The sequence below is a fragment of the Anser brachyrhynchus genome (genome assembly GCF_964034855.1).
Source record: "Anser brachyrhynchus genome assembly, chromosome: 19".
NCBI lineage: Eukaryota > Metazoa > Chordata > Aves > Anseriformes > Anatidae > Anser > Anser brachyrhynchus.
Window position 1 is genome coordinate 1,525,247 of NC_137712.1, and position 22,921 is coordinate 1,548,167.

The 22,921-nt window shown below is 63.3% G+C and overlaps 2 protein-coding genes across 3 annotated transcripts in view; one reads left to right on the forward strand and one right to left on the reverse strand.

The window, feature by feature from the left end:
• The first annotated feature begins 222 nt into the window (after nucleotides 1–222).
• Nucleotides 223–21,226, forward strand: NR5A1 (nuclear receptor subfamily 5 group A member 1). 2 transcript variants are annotated; one of them, XM_080561989.1, is made up of 7 exons: nucleotides 223–583; nucleotides 2,839–2,954; nucleotides 3,230–3,371; nucleotides 6,613–7,250; nucleotides 14,411–14,530; nucleotides 15,013–15,160; nucleotides 19,009–21,226. In XM_080561989.1, the coding sequence occupies exons 2-7, from the start codon at nucleotides 2,853–2,855 to the stop codon at nucleotides 19,254–19,256; spliced, it is 1,398 nt and encodes a 465-aa protein (XP_080418115.1). In that variant the 5' UTR covers nucleotides 223–583; nucleotides 2,839–2,852; the 3' UTR covers nucleotides 19,257–21,226. The 2 variants fall into 2 exon arrangements, with proteins under 2 accessions (XP_080418115.1, XP_080418114.1); XM_080561988.1 differs by having other exon boundaries at nucleotides 225–583; nucleotides 2,836–2,954.
• ADGRD2 (adhesion G protein-coupled receptor D2) overlaps nucleotides 19,547–22,921 on the reverse strand; it is a 31,922-nt gene continuing 28,547 nt past the window's right edge. Inside the window, exon 26 of the mRNA XM_080561951.1 lies at nucleotides 19,547–22,821. Within this exon, the coding sequence (XP_080418077.1) occupies nucleotides 22,814–22,821 (8 nt within the window). The 3' untranslated portion in view covers nucleotides 19,547–22,813. The remainder of the gene's footprint in view (nucleotides 22,822–22,921) is intronic.

A 22,921-nucleotide genomic window follows, 5' to 3' on the forward strand; every position in this document is an offset into this window, starting at 1 on the left:
TGCGTCCCGCGGATCCTGCTCCTCCCGAGGCGTCCTGCCCCACAGCCTGACCTGGCGTGGCCGCCCCACGGCCCCCTCCCTCCCGCCGCGGCCATAAATCAGCGCGGCCCTGGCGTGGGCGCAGGCGCTGGTGCGCTCGCCCCTGCCCACCCGTGCCCCCACCTCCCGCCGGAGTTCCTCTCTCCTGGTGCTTTATCTGCTGCAGAGGTCCCACTTATCTCCCCTGTCACTTTCTAATGCTAGTTTATGGGCAGCATTTTGTAGCTTAATTATGATGTTTTTCTGCATGGTCACGTGGCCACAGAAACCAATAAGGCAACTAAGTTGGTCCACCTCGGCTGAGCCTGGCCCCCGCGGGGAGGAGATTGGCTGGTGTCCTGCACCGGGCGCTGTGCGCGCAGCCAGAGCCCCGACACCTCCCCAGCGGACGCGGGCCCTATAAATCCCCCAGCCCACTCCGGAGGGGGCAGCGGTACCCGGCACCCGCGGAGGCTCCTTGGGCTGGGGCTGCTCGCCGGAGGTGCGAGCGAAGTTCTCCTGCCACCCCCACCCCGTGTGCAGCGGGGCGCAGCGCCGTGTCGCGGTGAGTATTTGCCAGTGGGGACACCCGCGGCCACCCTGACCTGCCTGTTCCCTGCCCGTGCCCTGCTTCGTGGGGGTCTCTCTGGCACGGTGGAGGCTGGGGACACTTGGCAAGGAAGCGGGAGCCGTGCGTGGGCCTTCGCTTCCCGTCCCATCCCCATGAGCGGACGTGGGGATGGAGGCACCAGCATCAGCTGGGCGTGGGGACACCCAGGGACACCCAGGATCGCCTGGCCCTGCTTTGGGCCCCAAGGGCAGCAGAGCGAGGTCCCACCATGGCCTCAGCCCTTTGGCCTTGCTGCTGCCCAGAAATGCCAGATCCAGCCGCGGGGCAAGGGGGTGGCGAGCGAAGGCCACCGAGGGGCTCTGGCAGTCCGAGGGGTGGTGAGCTGGGGGTTCCTGGCCACCCCAGCTCTGTCGCAGCCCCCTCAAGCACAGGCAGCCCCCGCACCCTGGAGCAAGCGTGGGGGCAGCCAGGCCCCCCAACCCCTCCTGGGCTCCTCTCCCCGGTGGCAGCTGAAGCTCCGCGGCTCCCGGCAGCTCCCCTGGAGCTCACCGTGAGCGTGGGGGCTGCGGCCGGGGGGCTCTGCGAGCGGTAGACGCGCTCCTTCCCAGCCAAACCAGCCCGCGCCGGGGGCTGCCTGCTGCTATTCTTAGTCTGGGCTCGATTCCTGGTGGCTCTGGAGCGATCCTCTGCCGAGCCCGCTTCCTGTTTGCCGCACATCCCTGCCAGCGCCGCTTCCTCCCTGGGGCACCCGCGGGCCGCGATGGGCGTGCGGGACGAGCCGTATGGGGCGAGCTGTGGGGGACGAGCTGAGTGGAATGGGATGTGTGGGGTGGGATGTGCAGGATGAGCCGAGCCTCGGGGCCTGCGCCCTCCCTGCGGCTCCCTTGGGCGTCAAAACGCCTCAAATTGTGGCTCCGTCCCCCGTGGGCCCTTCTTGGCGCAGAGCTGGGCAGCCAGGAAGCATCTCTCAATGAGAGCGGGCCGGCCCCGAGGGGATGGGTTGAGCTCCCCTGCCTGGCTCAGCGAGGGAGCCTCGAGCTCCCCGTGGCCAAGCACCCGGACCGGGGCATGTGCCTGGCTGGCCTGGGAGCAGGAGGCTGCTCCTGCCTGGGGTGATGCAGTGCCAGGCCAGGCACGGTTTTTCTGCGCCCAGACTCACCCCTTGCTGTGTTTTTGGGCTCGGTTTGGCCCTGGTTGCTGGCCAGGAGGAGCCCCCAGCTGGGCTGAACCCGTGTGTGCCTGCATGAGGCCCACGGCTGGGAGCGGGACAGGCCACATGTGAGCCGCGTATCGGTGCTGAGCTCTGTTTGAGCAGCAGCAGCTCCTCCATCCCCACCGAGAGCTGGAGGCAGCGCCCGTGCTGCCCGCACTGCCCTGCGTGGGCAGGGGCAGGGGGCGGCTCACCGAGCCCTGTGCAGCCGCCTCTCCGGTCGCCCCTCAGCTGGACGGGGCAGGGAGGCTGGAGGCGGCCGCGTTCGCCTGCGAGCAGGAAACTTCCCCAGACAGAACGAAACCCAGCTGACGGCGGGGACGTGCTCTGCGCCGATCTCTCGGGGAGTGTTTCAGTGCCTAAAAGTGAAGCAGGGAACTGAACAGCGGCAGTGAGCGGTGACTGTCCGGCTGGCGCCACGTCCGTGCCGTTACCATCGCCGGTGGCCCCAGGGGAGGTGCCGGAGGTGCCGCACGCCCCAGCGCTCCTCACGCGGCTTTCCTGGGGCTCCACCGGCAGCCGTGGGGGTAACGGGCCCGCTCTGGCAGGCCTTGGGGGACCGGGGGCTCGGGGGGCTCGTGCTTGCCGCGGGTGCTGCGGGGCACCGCGCCCCGGGCCCAGGCGACGCGGGCGGCTCCTGGCCCCTTGGTGCGGCCCCGGCCCGGGGGCTCGGCTCCCACCTCCTCCTGCCCCGGGGCCGCCGCCGTCGGGGCCGCCGCACCCGGGGGGCCGTGGCCGGGCCGTGCCCGCGTCCCCGCGCCCCCGGGCCGCCAGGTCCCTCCTCCCCAGCCCGTCCCCAGGCGCCAGCCGCCCGCTCTCCCAGAGGAGGTTCCCCAGCCCCCGGGGGGCTGGCCGCTCGCCCGCACCAGCATGGAGCTGCTCTTCCAGGCGCTATAAAGGGCTCCGGCGCCGGCACCTGCCGCTCGCTCTCCGCCGCGCCGCGCTCCCGCTCCCGCTCCCGGCGCAGGGCTCGGGGCCGCCCGGTGCCCGTCCCCCCCCCGGCCCCGTCCCGCTGAGCCGCCGCCGTGTCCCGCAGCAGGGCCGCCGGCGGGGATGGACTATTCCTATGATGAGGACCTGGACGAGCTGTGTCCGGTCTGCGGGGACAAGGTCTCGGGGTACCACTACGGGCTGCTCACCTGCGAGAGCTGCAAGGTAGGAGCGGGCAGCGGGCAGGGGGCTGCGGGGCGGGGGGCACGGCCGGGGCCGGGGCTGGGGAGAGGGGGGGGGGGGCACGGCCGGGGCCGGGGCTGCGGGGCCCCCGCGGGCCGCCCCTCGCCCGCTTTCGTTAGCGGCAGCTCGCCGGGCGGCGGCACGGGAGCGCGGCCGCGACGGGAGCCCCGGCGGCGGGCGGGGGGCTCGGGGCAGGGCGGGGGGCTCCGGGGGCTCGGGGCCGGTGCCCGCCGCATCGCCGCCGCTGCCCGCCGCAGGGCTTCTTCAAGAGGACGGTGCAGAACAACAAGCACTACACCTGCACCGAGAGCCAGAACTGCAAGATCGACAAGACCCAGCGGAAGCGCTGCCCCTACTGCCGCTTCCAGAAGTGCCTCACCGTGGGGATGCGCCTGGAAGGTAGGCGCAGACGGGACGGGTCGGCTCGGGACGGGCTGGGACGGGTCGGGACGGGACGGCCCGGGGGGCTCCGGGCTCGGCGCTCGCCCTGCGCGCTCCCCCCGCGGCGGTCGCGCTGCCCCCGGCCGCCGCCGCGCGCCCCGGGCCGGTGATTGCCGGGGCCGCTCCGGTTCCGTTTTTCCTCCCCAAGTTAAACAAAAATTCGTTTTTTCGCCTTGCCTTCTGCTTTTCGTTCTTTTGTTTTTGTTTTGTTTCTCCGGGGGTTTTGGCTGCTGGGGCTTCAACTTTCCAGGATTTTTTCTTTGCTGGCAGAACGGTTGGGAAATAGCAGAGAAATTATTGTTTTCCTTAATCACATAATTCCAGAAGCTGGGACTTAAGGAAAACGTTAAATATTACGAGACTCACAATAAAACTACGTGAGACCCACCACAAATTATATTTTTCCTCTTGGTGACATTTAGTATAACAGATTTCTCAGCTGCCTGACTCTCGGGGAGTGCAATTACATCCCCCACTGTCGTCACCTCGCTCGTGTCAGAGAAGCTGATCCCGACTGAGGTGTTCGAGTCGGGCCCTGACATCCCCGCGTCTGTTGTTGTGGTCTCTGCAACGCTTAGCACAGGCCAGCGAAATACATCCAGGACACAGTTCGCTGGCAAGCGATTGCAAAGCAAAAGCAAACGCAAACGCGGAAAGGAAAACTCCTGCCGTTGTCAGCTCCCCCCCAACCCCTTCTGCCCTGAAACCCTTCACATTTTACGGCAGATGGATGGGGACAGACGTGCCGGCTGGGCTGACACTTCTCACCTGGCCGGGCTGGCCAGGCAGGGCTGCATCCGCGCGGGAGTTCAAGGCGACGTGCGGGTTAATCACAAAGTACTGCGCGTACTTGCAGGGAGCGAGCCGCTCGCTTCCCGGGGAGCGGGGTTAGAGCGCTGCTGGGGCGGAGGCGCAGGGCTGAGACACAACATCGGGCTGCAGAATCAGCGCCTGCAAACTCCCGGCGTGGTCCAGCTTCCAGCCCTGTCTCCAAACTGATCCCAGTTCCCTGCTTCTCCCCAGACTGGAGTTACTGGTACCCCGAGCCTGCCGTGCGCGGGCCAGCAGCTGGGCCAGCACCGCACCCGTCAGGCAGGGGCTTGGGAGTGGGGCAGGTGCCGGCTGTAAGGGACAGGCAGAGGCAGCATTTGGGGGGGCAGATGCACTTCTGGTTTCCCATTTTTGGCTGTTTTTGTCTTGCTTACCATGGAGCTAATTTGGCCCCGTGTTTTGCCTGGCTAGGAGGGCAGCGGCCGGGCTATCAGCAGCCGGCTCGTTCCAAACAGCCTCTTTTTGTTTATTTTCTTGCTGTTAGCTGCAGCAGCTCGCTGGGGAGGGAGGCACCCAGAGGCAAATAGCATTCCTGTGGGACTCTCGTGTTAAAAACTGGAGCTTACATTGCCTTCGTTATTGAATTTTTTGGTCAGGGAAGCCAAGCTACACGGAGAATGCTTCAGCAACACGGGACAAAAGCAAGCCCCGAATGATTAATTTTGGAGACAAGCACCGTGGTGATACTGGCCCCCTCCTGAAGCTGCAGTGCAGCTTGCGGCCGGGGGAGCTGCGGGGCAGGGGGCGCAGGGCTGCCGTGGGGATGGCGACGTGGCCAAGGGGCCAGGACAGGGAGCTGGAGACTGGGGGCTTCCCTCTGCCCACCTCTCCCCCTGCTCCGGGCTCTCGGCCGTGAGATGGTCACGGTGTGAATCCGGTGGTATTTAGAAACGGATGCAGTCCTGAAATGGAAAAGTGGAGCAGGAGGGGTTGAAAGCCCCCTTCTCTCTTTGTGTTCTTGGTCTGAGATGGAAGGAGGTGACCAGTGTTTGCCCGGGGAAGGTTTTGGGCAGGGAGGATGTAGGCGGGCTTGGGATGTGCTCCCTGGGCTCCCTTTCTCAAAGGGTGGGGGAAATGCTGGTGGGGAAATAAACCCCAAAATATTATTCGGAGTGGGTAGGAGAGGAGGGCTCTCGGTATGCCCTAGGGTGTGGGGCTGGCGGTGGAAACCAGGTGCCAGCTGGGGCTGTGATGGGGTGTCCCCGCGGGGAGTCCCATAGGGGTGCTGGCAGCAGACCCTGAAGGCAGGCACGGCCCAAGGCAGCTGCGTGCGGGGCAGGCTCCCACGAGCCGGGGAGCTGAGGCATCCCGGGTCGCGGAGGATGCCTGTGGCCGCGTGGCTCGAGATGCTGTTTCCATGAATAAAGAATGAGGGAGGAAGCACAGGGCGGCTCCCCTGGGAGCACATTCCTGCTCTCCCTGCGAACGCTGCTGCTCCCGGCCAGCACTGCCGCCCTTCCAGCCTGCCTGCGGAGAGTCTGGGAGCTCTCCGGGGTCTGGCCACGCTTCCAGCAGCCGCGGGGCACATGGGTGAAAGAGAGGCAGAGGTAACAGCGGCGACACAAAAGCAAGAACCGCCTGCTCTCAGTGAGGCTGCGAGCCAGCTGAGGGGCTTTTCCCTTTCATGCTCAGCCGCGGGCTGTGCTCGCTGGCTCGCTCGCCTCTGGTGCCTGCCGAGGCGTCCAGCTCGCGGCCTCCCGAGCTGGGGCTGTGCGGGTGGGCTGGCGGCCGTGGGGCCGGGATGAGCTTGTGCTGCGGAGAAGCACCTGTGTCCTCGCACAGTGACACATTCTTGGGTTTCCTCGGGGTTCAGCAGGAATGTCTGCTTTGCTGCAGGCCATCAGGACGACTCCGAGAGCGGGGCGCTTGCGCTGAGCCCCAGGCAGCCTGAGGGCACCTCGCAGCTGTGCGCAGGGCTCCGAGAGCCCTGGAAATGGGGAGAGGGTTGCAGGAAGAGTGCAGCTTGGGTGCACGCAAGCCAGAGTTTGTGTTGCCCCAGGCTCAGCAGAAACAAGGAAATCCTGGGGCTGGTCCAGGGTTGAGGGCTGTAAAAATGAAAGCAGGCGTCAAGCCCCCCCCCACCCCCCCACCTTGTCTGCCCAGGCTTCTGGGGCTCTGCTCTAAGCCCACACAGGGCACAACCTCCCCTACCCCCGTGCATTTCGTAGTTCAAGCCAAGTATCTCTTCCTTCCTTGCAATTCCCAGAGGTTTTGAGGCACAGCAGACCCCAGCCCCACAGCACAACCCTGCCAGCAGCTCTCTGGGCAGCTGTCCCAGCGCCCCCCCGTCCCATTTGTCTGCCCCCCCCCTCGCGCTGCTCTCCCTCGGCGCGGGTTCACTGCAGCCTCTGCCGCCTCTGCCCCACAGCCGTGCGTGCAGACCGGATGCGCGGAGGCAGAAACAAGTTTGGGCCCATGTACAAGCGGGACCGTGCCTTAAAGCAGCAGAAGAAAGCCCTGATCCGTGCCAACGGCTTCAAGCTGGAGACCGTGCCCCAGATCGTGTCTCCCGTGCAGAACGACTACAGCCTGTCCTCCACCATCCACAGCATCCACGCCATGTCCAAGACCCTGCCGCCCAACCCCGCCGCCCTGACGCCCGTCGACTACGAGCGCGGCCCCTACGGGACGCCCTCCCTGGGAATGACTGTGCCCAGCCACGCGCCGCTCGCCGGCTACCACTACCCTTCCTTCCCCAGCCGCACCATCAAGTCCGAGTACCCCGACCACTACACAAACGCGCACGAGTCCATGCCCTACATGTACCCAGAGACCTACCCCAGCAGCTCCCCCCCTGACATCCCCGAGGTCATCCTGAAGCTGCTGCAGCTGGAGCCCGACGAGGCCCAGGTGAAGGCGCGGATCCTGGCCTGCCTGCAGCAAGAGCAAGGCAAAGGCCGGCACGAGAAGCTCAGCACCTTTGGCCTCATGTGCAAGATGGCCGACCAGACCCTCTTCTCCATCGTGGAGTGGGCACGGAGCTGCATCTTCTTCAAGGAGCTGGAGGTAGGGGGCCTGGGCACTGGGAGGGGTGTGGTATGGGGATGTGGGCAGTGAGGGGAGCGGGGCTGAAGTGCCAGCAGGATGGGGTGCTGCAGCGGGCAGGATTGGGCCTGACGTGCTGGCAGGAGGGCGATAGCCATGACCACAAGCCTGCCGGCACCGCGGGGCTCGCCGTGTCCGGTGCGTCACGGCGGGGGCAGGTGCGGAGGCAATCGCCGGCAGAGTGAGTGCGGTGTCAGGCTCTAGGTATAATTGAAAAATGTAACGTTGAGGAATTATAGTTGAGACAATTCTCTCCTCTGCCTTTAGGAGGAAAATCGATGCTGTCAGGTGGGTGCCTGCCAGCAGCAGGGAGCCAGGGCCGGGCTGGGCCGAAGGCAGCTCCTCTGCATCGGCCTCAGCTGCCGGCAGCCCGTGTGCTGGGGAGCATGGTGCTGACCCCACCTGCCTGCCCCTCGCGTCTCCCAAGCCCCCCAAACACTTACTGGGGCCAGGAGAGGGATGAGCAGGGCTGGGGCAGCCACTGCCAGCCTCGCCACATTCTCAGATATTTTATGTTTGTGTTCTGGGCTGAACTAAGATCCCAAATTGCTGCAAAAATGGGAGAATATTTTGCAATGTTGGCACAATGCAGCGAGCTGTCTCGCGACTGCTGGGAGAGGCAGGTGCCTTCCCATGTACGCAGTGTGAGGCTGCACTGCCCAGGTCTGGCCAAAATCAGCGCCCATCCCAGTGCCACAGGGACCATGCCCAGGACAGGGCCATGCTCCTTGCCATGCTCACCCCATGGATACCGCAGGGCAGAGCCTCGCTGCTCAAAATAGCCCCTGGCTATCCAAAACACTGTCAGGAAGTCGCATTGTGGGGCTGGGTCTGGCTTATTTCAATCATATCAGTGTCCAGCCTGGATTTTGGGAACAGGGTGGCTGTTGTTTTGCAGGAGATATTGTAAACAGTGTAAATTCAGCCATCAGCTGCATTGCCGTGTAGCCTTGTAACTCTATTGTCTGCCTGATCGCACCACGAAAATAGGCTGCTTCCGTGTGAATGCACCTCTGAGGGCGCTCCTCCTCCTGCAGGGCTCGGGACGGTGCCACGAGGTCTCACCTGGCCGGGGCCACCGGTGCCCTGAACACATCCCGGTGGTGCCCAGAGATGGAGCTGAGCAGGGCACCCCGGGGCACATCCCCCTGAGCTGCCCCGTCCCTGGGGTGGGAGCGGGCTGGGGGCGCAGCCCTGCTGCCCAGCGGGTGCACGCCGCAGCCAGCACCGTCCTGCACAGCACCGGGTGTCCCCCGGCACGGGGCGGTGGTTTATGGAGAGCGTGGGACGGGGCAGCAGCTCCACAGCACCTGGAACCTCTCCCTCTCCTGCCCGGAGCATAAAAGCGCGCGGTAAATGAACTCCTGCTAGTGCAGAGTTTATGGCTTTGCCCTAAAGCCCACTAGCACAGTGTAAAACCGTGGCCTCGGGGATCGATGGCCGTAACGCAGGCAGTCCCCGCGGCACGGCCGGAGCTCCCTGGAGCAGGGACACCGCAGCCCCCCCGGGAACGGCCACGTGCAGGCGGCCGCTGCTGTCCCCAGCCAGGGGAGGGCTCCTGGGGGGGCCGGGCTGGGAGGGCGATGCACCGGCATCGCTCCAGGACGATGTTGAGCAGGGAGCGGGTACAGGTCACCTTTCTGTGTCCCCCATGTAGAGTGTCCCCCCCTCCCCGAGCACTCCCAGCTACCAGGGGTGCTGGGGCCACGGGCTCATGCTGTGGGGCTGTTTTGCAGACAGCTTCTGCCCAGGCCTGGAGGGGGCAAACCCCCGGGGGTGCCAGGGCGAGGCTTTGCTCCCTGCCTAGGGGAGCAGGAGCAGGTCCCCCCAGAGCCAGCAGGTCCCGTTCCCATTCTCATTCCCACACCAAAAGCCCAGTGAGGGACCCTGGCGCACCAGGCAGACTGGACCCTTTGCTGTCTCCTCCCAGCTGGATGCCGGGGCCAGGGCTGGGGACGTGGTGAGAGCCCCCCCGGCTCCGCCGCTGCGCCCTGGGAAGGACACGGGGGGAGAGGGGCTAACGGCCCCTTGACATCAGCTCGCGCGCCACGTCCGCCCGCAGGCGCGGGGCAGCCAGATTGAAAACAGATTTAACTTCCCAGATATATCGTTTCATTTAAGGGCCAGTAATTCTGTCAGTCTGCCACTGACAAACGAGGGTCCCCATGCCAATCCGCCGCGAGACTGATGTCGCCGCGTTCATCTTGTGTCACCAGGCGGAGAATTACGGACTGCGCTGGCCTTCGGAGGCAAGACTAATAATGCCGCGCGGCAGAGGGGGATTTGGGGGCCCGCTTGTTTATCGAGGGCCGGCCGCGGAGCCGTGGCGCGAGGCCGCGCGGGCGGAGGTGGAAGAGGTCAGCGCTGACGCCCATAAATACGAACTTTAACTGAGTCTAGATGAGATGTGTCAGGACTGAGGGAAGATTTGCAGCAGCTCTTCAGGAAGAAAAATATGGGCCGGGGGTGAAATATATTTTGTTGGGTCGTGAGTCTCAGGCAACTTTGTCCTTTCAGATGTAATTTTTTTATATATATATGGAGAGAGAGAGAGAGAGAGAGGGATGTGCATGCACACGCACACTTGCACACTCACATTGTGTCTGCTCGAGGTTCCTTTTATATACAAATATCTTGCACAGTCTGGTCTAGATAGGTGATATTGCTACACGTATCTATAAATATCATGCACACAGGGGTGCGATGACCTTTAGATTGGGATGAGCAGCCAGGAATGTTAAACAAATTGCCGTGATTTCAGCCCGAGGCCGGTCAGAGCCCCAGCGGCTGGGCACGTGGGCTTGCTGCGATGGGATCACTGAGATGGGTGCGCACGGCCAGGGGCCAGGGGACACCGATACCCCACAGCCCTTCCTCACTGCTCCCCACCCGTGGGTGAACACCAGCCTGGGGGAAACGCCGCTCCGAGGGGCTTCTGTGGCAGCGGACGCTGCGCTGTCCTCGGGGCTGGTTTCCCTCGCTCCTTGTGAGCGATCTCGCAGCCACCACTGGGCCATTTGCAGTCGGCTGCTCCTCTGCCTTCAGCACGCATGGGTCATCTTGACCCCCATCTCCTGGCCAACAGCCAGCGCGTTTTTGGCAGATTTAAAATCTCCTTCTGGTCGTGGATGCTGCAGCAATGTTTAGCATCCTCTGCACTGGGGTAAATGTGACTGCTTCCCGTGGCTGCTGCTGGTGTGGCCCCTCGCTCCCGCAGCACGCTGATGCCCACACCGCCTTGCCGAGGGCTGCTGCTGGCGCGGGCAAAGGGCAGCAGCCCAGGGCCGCAGCGCGTGCTCTGCCTGCAGGGAGGTGTCACCCCAGCCCTGCTGCGCTGGGCTTGGTGGGTTTTTTTTTTGCTTTAAGCTGCCCATGGCAGTGGTATCTGGGCAGGGGGAAGGGGGCCTGCATCTGACCATTAACACCTTACACTTGTGTGGGGTTTTGATTGCCGGCACCCAGTGGATGGTTAATCCACTTTCGCACTTCCCAGCAGCCGAGGTGACAGGTCCTGCTCGCACCCTGTAATTGCCCGGGCTGCGGCTCGGGGTGCTGGTGCTCACCGTGTGCCCGCGCTGGGACGGAGCCGCTGGGGCCAGCCCTGCACCAGGTTTTGGGCAAAGTCCCCGAGGGCAGCGCTGGGGTGCGGTTGGGTCGGGAGGCGTCCGAGCACTCCTCAGGCCTGCAGCGTGCTGCAGCCGGAGCTGGATGGGTGAGCTGGAGCCGCTGAGCACCTTGGAGCAAGGCGAGGCTGGCGGTGCTCGCTGGGGTCACGGCGCTGCAGGGATGCCCGAGTGCAGGCAGTGGTACCAGGGGGACGCCCCGTGTCAGTGCATGCAGCAGCACGGGGATTTAGCTGCTAGGGTAATGCCTGCCCCCTCCCTGGACCTTTACAGCCCAGCCCCATTTATTGTAGGGAAATGGATTTTTCTGTCGGTTGCGGACCTGCCTTCCTCAGAAAGGCCTTTTCTGCGGCTGTGGCAGCAGGTGAGTGCTTGCCCCGCATGGGGAGCGTTTCACTGCCGCGTTTTGTGAATGGGTTAAATGCTTTCTTTTAAAAAAAAAAAAAAAAAGCCTCTTAAAGACAGCTTGCATCAGGTCCTTGATAAAGCACTCCGTTGAAAAGCCTTGACATTAAAAGAGGAAGATCCTTTGCTTAACTTTTAAAGGCGAGTGTGCGTGCGTGCCGCCTCGCCGGGAGGACTGATGGACGCCGAAGGGCTGTCCATTAGGAGCCCCCTCCTCCGCACAGCGCAGGCTGCAGCGGGGGCACCGGGGAGGCCGCCCCCATGGTGGGAGCGAGGTGCAGGGATGCCCCCGAGCGCCCCATGCAGCGCTGGGGCCCGTGGAGCCGCCGCTGGGCTGTGCTGGCTCCACGCAGCTCCCCCAGCCCAGCCTCGATCCCACCATGGCCCCATAGCGCTGCCGGGAAGGCCACACACAGCACGCTGGGGCAGGCCAGTGGGCATTTCGGGGTGAAGTGTGCCGTGGGTGGGGCGGAGGCGACACGCTGAAACTGCCTGCGGAGCTTGGGAGAAGCCGGCTAGTATTGTTACAGGAAGAAATGGGGGTTTCGAGATTGTTTAAATGTTTCCTTTTGGAAAAAGATGAGTTTCTTTAAAGCATTTTTTTAGAGCAAAACCCTCAGCCTGTCCCTTCTGGAGCTCGTCCCGGTCAGGAATGAGGCACAGGAAGGAGGTTACAAAACAACACTACGAGACGAGCGGGGGGCTCGGCGCTGGCCGGGTGCTGCTGGCTGGGAGCGTGCGGCCATGCGGGGAGCCCGGCTCCCTGCGCCGCTCACCAGCCGCCGGCCTTGGGGCCGGAGGTCGTTCAGAATGCAGAAAATCTCCATTTTGTTTTGACGCAGAATGAGCTTTTCCCCAGTTCTTTGTTCAGCAGCTGAGCAGAAACCCCGCGTTCTGTGGGGCTCAGGTCTCGGGGGCTCGGGCAGTGCTGGGCTGGGGGCACATGGCCGGGGCAGCCCTGCTGCCTGCTGCTGCGGGCATTTTGCACCGCCGGGCACCTCCCTCCCCAGTGCCACACGGGTTCAACCACCACCACACCTCCAAAATACGTCCAGGCAGCCTGTGGGGGGTGCCGGGCTCAGGAACCATAAAGCTCTTTCTCATCCGACTTCCATTCCTTTTGCAATCTACCGACCCTGGTTTATTGCAGCCTCTTCAGCCAAACGATGGTATTATCCAGCTCCATGATACTGCATCTGTCTTCCTTCTATTAAAAGCAGCGAGCACAATGGCCCTGCAGAGCTCTTCTGGTGGCGCTGAATTTGCTGGGAGGGAAGTATTGATGATAAACCCCCGCGCTCGGCCCGCCGGTGGGGACGGCGGCTTTGTGGCTGCCTCCTCCCTGCTGCCGGGGCCGGGACAGCAGCGTGGTCGCATCCCGCAGCACCCATGGGCACAGGGACGGGGCAAACACAGCTGTTCGTTTAGGCTGGCTCATCCCAGCTATCGCTGGTGCTGCCTCCAGCCCCTGGCTTTCCGAGGACACCCTGGAGGCCTGGGCAGCTTGCCCCCTTGGGCTGAGCCTCTTAACAGGGGCATTTCCAGAAATTTCTTTGCAAACCTGGCCGTGCACGCTTGTAGCTGTCCCTGCGTGTCCACACCACCACACGTGCAGAGACGCATGTGGCTGTGTGCGGGGGTACGCAGAGGTGCAGGCAGGGCGTGAGTGCCGGGAGGCACCAGGGTTAAAGCGCTGCCCTGCGCCTCCCCCAGACCTGCCGGGGGTGGGAGGCCGGGCGCTGTGCTCCTGCAGCTTTAAAGTATCCCAGGGACGGGCAGGAGACACAGGGCCTTTGTGCAACAGCAGCATCGCACTCCCCCGTCGCGGTGCCAGGCGAGGGGATGCGGCCGGTAGTCATTTTGTTAAAGTCTTGTGCGCGGCTTCGGCGGGATTCCTGCCGCGTGGAGGCAAGGCGGCGCTGATAAGAGGCAGCCAGCACCGGCGAGGCACAGCGGGCACCCCGAGCTGGCTGTGCACCCACCCCACTCCCCTCCTCTGCTCCGGCCCCGCTTCCCCTCCGCGGGGGGCTCCCTGCAGCTGCGCAAGCCTCCGACAGTGGAGCCTCCCCGGGGTGCCTGCGGGGCGGTGGGGCTGCGCTGCCCTGCGTGGGACGTGGGACGCTGCGGGGTGCAGCTGCTGCTGGAGGCGCCCACCCTGGGGTCCCTCTGCAGGCGGGGACGGAGCTGCCCCGGGTGGCACTGGCAGTGCAGTGAGCAGGGCGCAGGCATCCAGCCCGGTGACATGCAGGGGAGGAGGAAATGGAAACCAGGAGCCAGACCTGTGCTGAGGGGAGGTGTTGGCAATTAACGTTTCATTAATCAGATGAAGCATTCCCTTGCTAGGAGGGTGTTTGCAGGCAGGCTGCAATTTCTACATAGAGATGTGTGGGTGAGAGTTTAGGAAAGGCCTTACAGGTAGGCTGCAGTCTGTGAGGGAACACAGAAATCCCAGAGAGTTAAAAAATGTGGTTTTTGGCAGACAGTGATGGTGGGGGCAAAGTCCCGGTCCCCGGGAGCAGTGGGGCTCCCTGTGGAGGTGCCAATGCCCCTGTGGCCGCGAGCCTTCACCAGCCCAGTCCGGCTGCTGCCAGCAGGCAAACCTGGCCCCGGAGAGAGCCTGGGGTGGGAATGGCCCCGTGGGTCCGGTCACCTGTGGGCCTGTGGGGAAGGCGGAGGTTCGGCAGGCCTCCAACACGTCACGGTGATGCCGTACCCGTGCCAAGGCACTGCTCATCCTGTTGGCAGGTGGCCTCACCCGTGCTCTGCTTAATGTAATGGCACTGCTGGCCAGACTCACCGCTGTGCTTCTGGCTGCTAGAGCAGTGAAAACAGAGGAGTTTTTGACACTGCTGCCTCTGTTACCATCCCTTGTGCCTCTGCTGTGCTGAGCACAACGCTCCGGGCCCCGTGAGCAGCTCGTGCTGCCAGGCTGCAGCGTGGTGCTGAACCTCACAAGGCAGCACCGGGGTGGGACTGGGGCTGCCCTCGTCCCCTCTTCAGGCTGGGAATGACTTGGTGTGGATGCAGCCCAGGCTCCTGTGCTGCATCCACGTGCACGGGGGCATCAGCGGCGCGGCTCTGCCTGTGTTGCAGGTTGGCGACCAGATGAAGCTGCTGCAGAACTGCTGGAGCGAGCTGCTGGTGTTCGACCACGTCTACCGGCAGCTGCAGCACGGCAAGGAGCACAGCGTGCTGCTGGTCACCGGCCAGGAGGTGAGCGTGGCACTGCCCCTGGGGCTGCGGGGCCGGGGAGATTTTTGTCTCGCTTCTGGCCGCGCTCCTCCCGGCGTGGGGTGGCCGGTTTGTTTGTGCTGCGGGCTGTTTATGCAGAAGATGATGTTTTTGCTGCACTCTGCAGATAGACCTGAGCCTTCTGCCCGGCTCCAGGGCATGGCCCCATCCCACTGCCCTGTGGGCACCTGGGGTTGGCTCCTGGGTCTGCCGCAAAATGTTTCCTGCAGGGGAAAATCCACAGCTGGGTGTTTATTCACAGAGCGGGTATGAGCACGCTGGTTGGGGAGGCAGCACGAGCACTCAGCAATGTGCAGCTCTACAGGGGGCCCCCATTTCTGAACAACACTGGGGAAGTGGGCAACACTGCCTAATTTTGGCTGGAGCCGTGGGCTGGGGCGAGCTGGTGGGCGCATCGGGGAGGGTGCGGGGCGCCGCAGCTGATGCTCGCGCCCTCCCTGCAGGTGGACCTGTCGACGGTGGCGGCGCAGGCGGGCTCCATCCTGCACTCCCTGGTGCTGCGGGCGCAGGAGCTGGTCCTGCACCTGCACTCCCTCCAGGTGGACCGGCAGGAGTTCGTCTGCCTCAAGTTCCTGATCCTCTTCAGCCTCGGTGAGCAGGGCGCGGGCAGGGATCCTCCACGGGGGCCAGGGGCAGCGCTGCGGCCGTCGGAGCACCGCGAGGCCGCCCCAGGCATCGCGGGAGGCGGTGGGAGCGGCTGGGCTGGCTGCTGGGGGAATGGGCACAAAGGGGCTTTTGGCAAGGCACCGGGAACAAGGGCTGAAGCCTCTCAGCTGCCCTGCCTTGTGCAAGAGGCCTCTGCAGTTCCTCGGGCTGTTTCTGCTCTGCCGTGGCTGCGGAGGACGTTGCAGCCCCAGGTGCCCGCGGGCAGAGCCTGTTTTGGTCACCCACCCGCTGCACCAGGCGGGGAAACAGCCGGCTGATACAGCCCTGCAAAACAGGCGTGTTGACAGAGGCGGCCGCGGGGACGGCCCTATCTCCCCCGGGATTTGCGTCAGAGGGCCCCGGCCAGGGGCTGCACGTTTCTCCTGATTAGGCGCTGCCTCGGAGCCTGCGGTCGGCCGACGCGGCAGGTTCACACGGTCCCTCCTCACCCAGACAAAATACGCGGGAGCTGCGGGCGCTGCCCTGAGAGCCCTCCCCATCCCTGGGCTGCAGAGCAGCTCTGCCCCAGCCCCGGCCCCGCTGCCGCCCCCGGGAGCATCCCCCATCCGCCTCAGCCATTGCAGGGGTGCGGTGCCTTTTGCATTTTCCCACAAGCTTCGCCCCAAGGAGGGCAGCTCGTGGGGTCCAGCCGGAGCCACCTCCGGCCCAGCCGCCTTCGTTACCAGTACCAACACCGTCCGCTCGGCCCCGTCCCAGCAGGAGCTCTCACCCCCCGGTGTGAGGACGGTGGCAGGGCCAGCGAGGGGCTCAGCTGGCTGCCGTGCTCCCGGCTCGCACCTCTGCTGCTGCAGCCCCTTGGCTTCACACCCCGCTGTTGCCACCGCTAATTGCGCCTGCCTGCGTGGGGCAGGGAGCGGCGCTGCCCCAGGGACGGCTGGCGGCTGGCTGGGCCCCCGCAATGCGGGCTCTGGGGCCGAGCTGGGGCCGTGAGCCCAGCCTGGGGCATCTCCGTCCCCATCCCCAACCAAATCTCCTAAATCATCCCCAGCTCTACCCCTGGCTCCAGCCCTGTCCCTCTGCAGCCACGCGGTCCCCCTGGGGAGCGGTGCTGGTGCCAGCAGCTCTGTGCCCCACTGCCAAACGCGGCAGCCCACGAGCTGTGCTCCTGCACCCTACGGGCACCCAGGTATTCCTGTGCCTCTTTGTTGCTGGAGGGGCTGCATTACTGCTCCAGCCTGCTCCTGGGGCAGCCTTGCTGCTGCGTTCATGGGGTAGGGGAAGCACCTGGCGTGGTGTGGTCAGTGGGAATCGGCTCCCCAGTGGCTGGCCTGGGGGTCGCTGTGGACATTTCCCTGCCAGCAGCGGGTCCCTCGCCGTGGGATCCCGGCACCCCGGGCAGGGTGGGTGTCTCAGGGCCTGAAGCCACACGGCTGTTCCCTCCTGCAGCTGCGGCATCTCCTCCCGGGGCTTTCTTTTTCTTTAGAGCTGTTTTGAAATCCAGAGAAATTAGATATGGGATTTGCTGTTCAAACAGTGATAAAGTGTGGCACAAACAGTGCCTGGGCTGGGAAATGAAGAAGCTGGTGGGGCCCGCACCCCAGCCGCTGCCCCGCAGGATCTGCAGCGGTCGGGCTGGTCCCTGCTGCGCTGCCCTGTCCCCCATGCCTGTCCCTGTCCCCCATGCCTGTCCCTGTCCCCCCTTCCCATCCCTGTCCCCACCACATGTCACAGCGAGTAGGGGCAGCGTCCTCCCGGGCACATGGTGAGCGCCTGTGCCCGCAGAAGTTGTGCTGAGCATGGCGTGGGATTCCTTGCCCTTGGAGCAGCGGCTTCCAGGGAAGGCATGGAATAAAATAGCTGTGTTTTCCCAGACATCATGTTGCCCCAAATCCAACTTTTTCTCTCCATATTGCAGAGCTCACTTGGAGTAATTTGCCCTTCGCAGGCTCAGCTGTAGAGGATGGGATTGTGTATTATGTGCAGGATGTAATTGCCTTTAACAAGAGAATTTCCACATTTACCACTCTGGCATAGCACAATCAAAGCCAAGCCCTGCTCACAAGAGCTGCCATTTGAGTTCTAAATAGATTTCTCTCCTGAGCAGGTAAAGAGATTTAATTAAAATTAGGGCTTCTCAAAATAGCAATATTTATGAGGACGGCACAGGTTAGCTTTGTTCTACAGAAGGGCTTAATAGAGCCTTAATGGATTGACCTATCATTCGATTTCATGACTTACATTCATGAAGCAGCTACTCTTGGGGAGGGGAGGAAGAGAGGCTTTTATAGCCCACATTCCCTTAAGCGTTTGCAATTTATCAGCAGCTTCTCCCAAACAAAAGGAGCTGTGAATAGGAAGAACACTTGAGGGCATAGAAATAATCCCAGGCATATCTGTATGTGTGATGGGAGGCTTTGTCACAGGACAGTCTTTGCAACTGCTGCAGTGTCGCTAAATGAAGTGAGTCAATGTTATTTGGACAACATTCTTTATTCCTTGCAGGAATGAAAAGATTATTCAAATATTCAATTAAACAGTGAATAGGGTCTTTCAGAGAACCAGGTGAGTTCATCGAGTAGAACTAGCTATTGTTGAGCCAACTCAGGGGATAGATTTGACATTTATCAATATAACTTCTTTTTTTTTTAATGACTTGCACAATAACCTTATGCAGATAAAGAGATTTCATAACAACAACCCCGGGTAGAAGGGAGACGGCCACAATAGGAGCAAATGTGCCGCAGGAGTGAAAAGCGAAGGGTGATCTGATAAAGTGTGCCTTGGCACAACCCGTGGCACTCGTGCCTGCACCACGCAGCGCCCGCCCGGCCGCACAGCCCGGCCCCGGCAGGGCTGGAGGCTGCGTCCCCCGGGACCCCCGGCAGTGCCTCCGCTCCTCGCCGTGCCTGTGCCGGGGCTTGGCCCCCCACCCCCCACCAGCACCCCGCTTTGCCCTCCTGAACACTCCCCAGCCCGTTGGCCATGGCCACAGCCCATTTGGCCCAAAAGCCAAGTTCACCTCCCTTCTTTTTTGGGGGCAAAAGCCTGAACTAGACCCCAGACCTGCCACTGCCTTGGTTGAAGCCCATGCCCGGATCAAGGAGCTCCGTGCAGCTGGGCTGTGCCTGAGCTGCAAACCCAGACCTGAGCCTGGGAGCCAGGAGCTGGTGGCACCATTGCCCACGCAGCCGTGGCGGCACAGTAAAGCTGCTAAATCCACTTGCCCCAAGTGCTCTCAGTGCCGACGTCTGCGACAAGGTCTCCCAGAGGCGGGTGCTGCGATACGATCCGTGTTTGGCTGTAGCCAGCCGATGGGGAACAGCACGGTGCGTAAAGCCATTAGACCTGCTGATGCAGCACCGCGGTAGGCAGCTTGACACCCAGTGCCTCGGCCGCGGAGCAGCAGCAGTGAACCGAGCGCCCACGCTGTGGCTGCAGGGGGAGGGCAGGCCTGTGGGTGTCACCCCGGGTGCCCAAAGCAGAAAGCCCCCCGCCCACAAGCTGGGCTTGTCCCTGGTGCTGCCCCCGGCCGCGGCTTCGGTTGTGGCGTGGTGGTGGAGGAGCAGCTCAGTGGGGCAACAGCTTCAGGGCCACCCAAAGGTGGGGTCCTTGCGGATCGGGCACGGGTCTGCAGCAGCAGGGGCACCCACGAGGTGGGCAGGATGGGGCCTGATGGCAGCACAGCAGGACCCCTTGTGCCATGTGCTGGCACTGGGTGCGGTGACCGCAGCAGCCTTGGTCCCACAGGGTCGGGTCCCTCCTGGTGCACCCAGTACAGAGCGGGGCAGGTGCCTGTGTTTGTCACTGTGTCAGCACCCCCTGGTCTCTTGTAGATGTGAAGTACCTGGAGAACCACACGCTGGCTAAGGACGCTCAGGAGAAGGCCAACGCGGCGCTGCTGGAGTACACCGTCTGCCACTACCCCCACTCCACGGACAAGTTTCGCCAGCTGCTGCTGCGGCTGGCAGAGGTCCGGGCGCTGAGCATGCAGGCGGAGGAGTACCTGTACCACAAGCACCTGAGCGGGGAGGTGCCCTGCAACAACCTCCTCATCGAGATGCTGCACGCCAAGCGGACTTGAGCGCGGCCCCGCGCACGGACTCGGCAGAGCCCCGGCGCTGACGGCAGCACCACGGGGCAGGAGGTGCACCCAGGGCGGCCGCTGCCGCCTCTCTGCCCCGTGCTTCTCAGTGATGCTATTTAACCCTTACTATTGGAAAGGTCCCAGATGATTTATTTTAATACACAGTAAGGACTGTTAATGGCTGTGGGGCCATGGGCTCGGCCGCTGGACTGCCCCATCGGCAGCGTGGACCCGCAGCTCCTCTGCACACCTGGTGCCCAGCACGCTGCCTGCCCGACCCGGCTCTGTGGTGTGAGGAAGGGTAAAGCCCGGCTTTTCTCCTATTTATGCTCCTCTCCTGCTGTCCTTATGCACCATCTCTTTGCCACTGCCCTCCCTGCCCCCAGCCCTGCCCTGTCTCAGGACCCCTCATGCACAGGGCAGGGGAAGAAGCGAGGTGAACCCCCAGCAGGCGGTGGTTTCGCAGGGGTCGTGGTGTGCCCAGGCACTGGCACGGTGGCAGAGGATTTCTGCAGGGGCAAACAGAGCCCTGGAGCTCCCACAGTGTCACTGCCTGGTGGGTGCCGAGCAGCACAGGAGGGGCCAGGCACTGCTGAGCCCTCAGCTGGGTTTTTCTCCGTGCCTGCTGGTGCGGGGGCAGCAGCCGTGGCTTTGCAGCCCTCAGCAGCTGCAGTGCGCCCTGTGCCCAAGGTCAGCTCGTGTCTGGGGTGGCAAAGCTTCATACAGACGCTCCAAGAGAGTCAGTGCTGGGGGCAGGGACCCGTCCCTGGGATTTGGAGCCCATGGCCCTGCTGCTGCGACCCCCCTGCAGCAGGGCAGGAGCGGACACAGGGAGGAAGGGCTGAAAGCTCTGGCCTGGGAGCATTGTGGGGGCCTGCGGGTCGCTGTGACCGGGCAGCTCCTCCACTGGTGCCTGGGCAGCCAAGGGACAGGGTGAGGCCAGGGGAGGGCTCTGTGCCCTCCCTGCCCGCAGGTGATGCTGGTGGAGGTGGCACAGCGGCTGGGCAGGAGGGACGTGCAGGTCAGGCCCTGTGCCGCGGCACCGGGCAGCCGCAGCAGCACGTGGCAGCACGTGCCCAGGGCCTGGGGTGCAGCTGGAGGCCCCGGCAGCACCCCCTGCGTCCACCTCCAAAGCACTGGAGCGAGGAGTGGTAAGAACAGCCCCGTGGTTCTCGGGGCCTGAGCTGGGCCTCCAGGGCCCCATCCTGCCACCCCCGGTGGAGCCCTCCCTGCCCAGCGCCACCAGCACGGCCCTGTCCCTGGGTGGCAGCAAGCATGGTGCCACACGCAGCGAGAGGCTGCGCCGGGGGCTCGCAGGCACGACGGGGCAGCGCCGGGGGCTCCGGCTGCTCTCGCTGCTGCTTCTTCTCCAGCTCAGCCTCCACCCGCCCCACGCCTCCTCCTCGGCCGGGTGCCCAGCGCACGGTCCCCCCCCAACGCAGCAGCGAGGCCCCGCCAGCTCCACTGCGGCTCCCTCGGTGCCGCTGGCTGGGGTTCAGGCATCTCCTCCGCTGCGGGTGGGTGTCCTTGCTTGGAGGGGACTCTTGTACGCCGCGGCTCTGCGCAGAGCCGGTGCCTTGAGGAGCTCTCACGCTGCAGGCGAGCGCCGCTGCAGACTGCTGTACCCAGAGCCGCTCATCCACGGAAGCTTGTTAGATGCAGAAGAGCATGTTTGTTTCTGCTTTTCAACGTTTGTGCATTCTCCTCCTGAAGTCTGTGGTTCAGTTTCACCTTCTTCTTTTTGTGAACTTAAAGAACTGGAGAAAATGGTTTCGGAGGTAAAAGATGTTTTATTTTCAGAAAATTAAAAGTGTCCTTAAGTGTCTTTCTCTTTCTCACATCCTTTCCTGTCTCTCATCCCTCTCCTTCTTCACTCCCCACCTTTCCTTCCCAGGCAGGAGGTTATTAACTTCCTTGTCAGGAGCAAACCACTGTAATAAATTTTGCAGTTCATTTAAAAAGGCAGACTTTGTCTTTTTTGACTGTATTTCTAATGGTCCTTTCTGGTGCCCCCCCGTCCTGGTACCAGGGCAGGGCTCAGCCCCGGTATCTCCATCCCACAGCTCCCCCGGGGCGCTGCTGCCTTCGGAGGGGACAGGGACACGGGTCCCTGCGGGAGGGAACCGCTGCTGTGGTTCAGCTGGAAGGCACGGGTCTCTCAGGACCTGGTGCAAAGCGCTGCTGAGAATTGCCATAGCGACTCTGAGTGTGTTTTGCAAGTGAGCCCAGGGCTGACAGCATTTAGGGGCAAGGGGCACACACAGGATTCTCTTGTAGCTCTTGGTCTCACTGCGGCCGAGAGCCGCTGGTGTGCCACGTACCGAGGGAGGGAGCAGGATCCCAGCAAAGACAGAGCTGTGCCACCGGCTCGGTGGCCTGCCTGAAGGCGGCCCTGCATGGCACTGCCCCACGCGCTGGCTCCCTGGGCCCAGCAGCTCAGATGCTGCTCTGCCAGGAGCCAGGCACCAGAAGTGATGGCTCTGCACTCAGACCTCGCTCTTTTGGCCAGTATAAAGCTGCTCTGAGGGCTGCAGTTTCCAACAGCAATTCAATCCATGCCAAGCAGCACATGCTGTGCTGAGAGCAGGGAACACGGCGTAACGCGGCAGGCAGCACACGGGATCAGGAGGTGTCCAGGAACTGCCCTCCGCTGCACCCAGCCTCGTAAAGCCACCACGTGCTGCCGTGCCTGGCCGCGAGACCATTCCCATGGATAAAGTACAAGGAGAGAAGTCTGCCTTTAAAAATCAGCATTTACTGTCATCGTAATCAGCAAAAAAACAACACATTTTATGTGCTCTAAACACTAGGAGAGTAACAGGAAAAACAGTCCGATGCAGAGAGCAGAGAGGGAGGGAGAACATAACGCCAGCTGGAGCAGAGAGCGACGCCAGCCAGACGGGAAGCCCAGGGAGAAGCAGGGAGATATTTTATTGTCCTAAACACAGCAGAAGATGCTATTAAAGTCAGCTGGTTTAGAAAAGCATTGAAGCCAGCCGCTGTCTTCCTTGGTGCGTGTGCTTCCCATGCAGCCCATCCTCAGCCCTGCCCCTGCAGAGCGCAGCCCAGGCAGGAGCAGGGCCAGGGAAAGCGATGTCCTCGCCTGCACGGGCACAGCCCCCGGATGGCTTCCCACCACCGCCTCATCTGAGAGAAACCAGCCCTGGTGGTGGCACAACCAACACAGGCAGCCGAGTGCTACCAGCAGCGCCTTGGGGCACACGGCTCCACCGGCTGGGCTTGGCCACGCTGCCACGGGGACCCAAGGGCGAGCCACACGGGCTGGGCAGCAGCCACACTGCGGGGTGCTCTGCACAGCCCCGGAGAGGTGCAGGGTGTCTTCGGCATCAGACGAAGCCCAGCGGCCCCGTGAGACCCCCCCCAGCTACCCCAGTCCTGCCTTGGCTTTGTCCGCACATGCTGCTAGGAAGAAGCACAGGGTTAACAGCTCCGCCTGGACGCGAGGCCCTCCGCACGAAGCCAGCTCCTCTGCCCCGCCATCCTCCAGGCTGCTCGAAGGCCACCACAGTGTTGTGGCACCCAGAAACCGCCTCTCAGAAACCTAAAGCAAAAGAGAGATGGGCTCAGCTGTGCCGGCCAGCAGCGGGGTCAGGCTCCCTCCCAGGGCTGGGGGGCACCCACGGTTGTAATGTGGGGACAAA

What these genes read in the sequence shown, in the direction of transcription:
- NR5A1 (XM_080561989.1), top strand. Translation starts at nt 2,853, where the DNA reads ATGGACTATTCCTATGATGAGGACCTGGACGAGCTGTGTCCGGTCTGC. An exon ending in CGTGGGGATGCGCCTGGAAG is followed by an intron (nt 3,372 to 6,612) that starts GTAGGCGCAGAC and finishes TCTGCCCCACAG; the next exon opens with CCGTGCGTGCAGACCGGATG. An exon ending in TGCTGGTCACCGGCCAGGAG is followed by an intron (nt 14,531 to 15,012) that starts GTGAGCGTGGCA and finishes CCCTCCCTGCAG; the next exon opens with GTGGACCTGTCGACGGTGGC.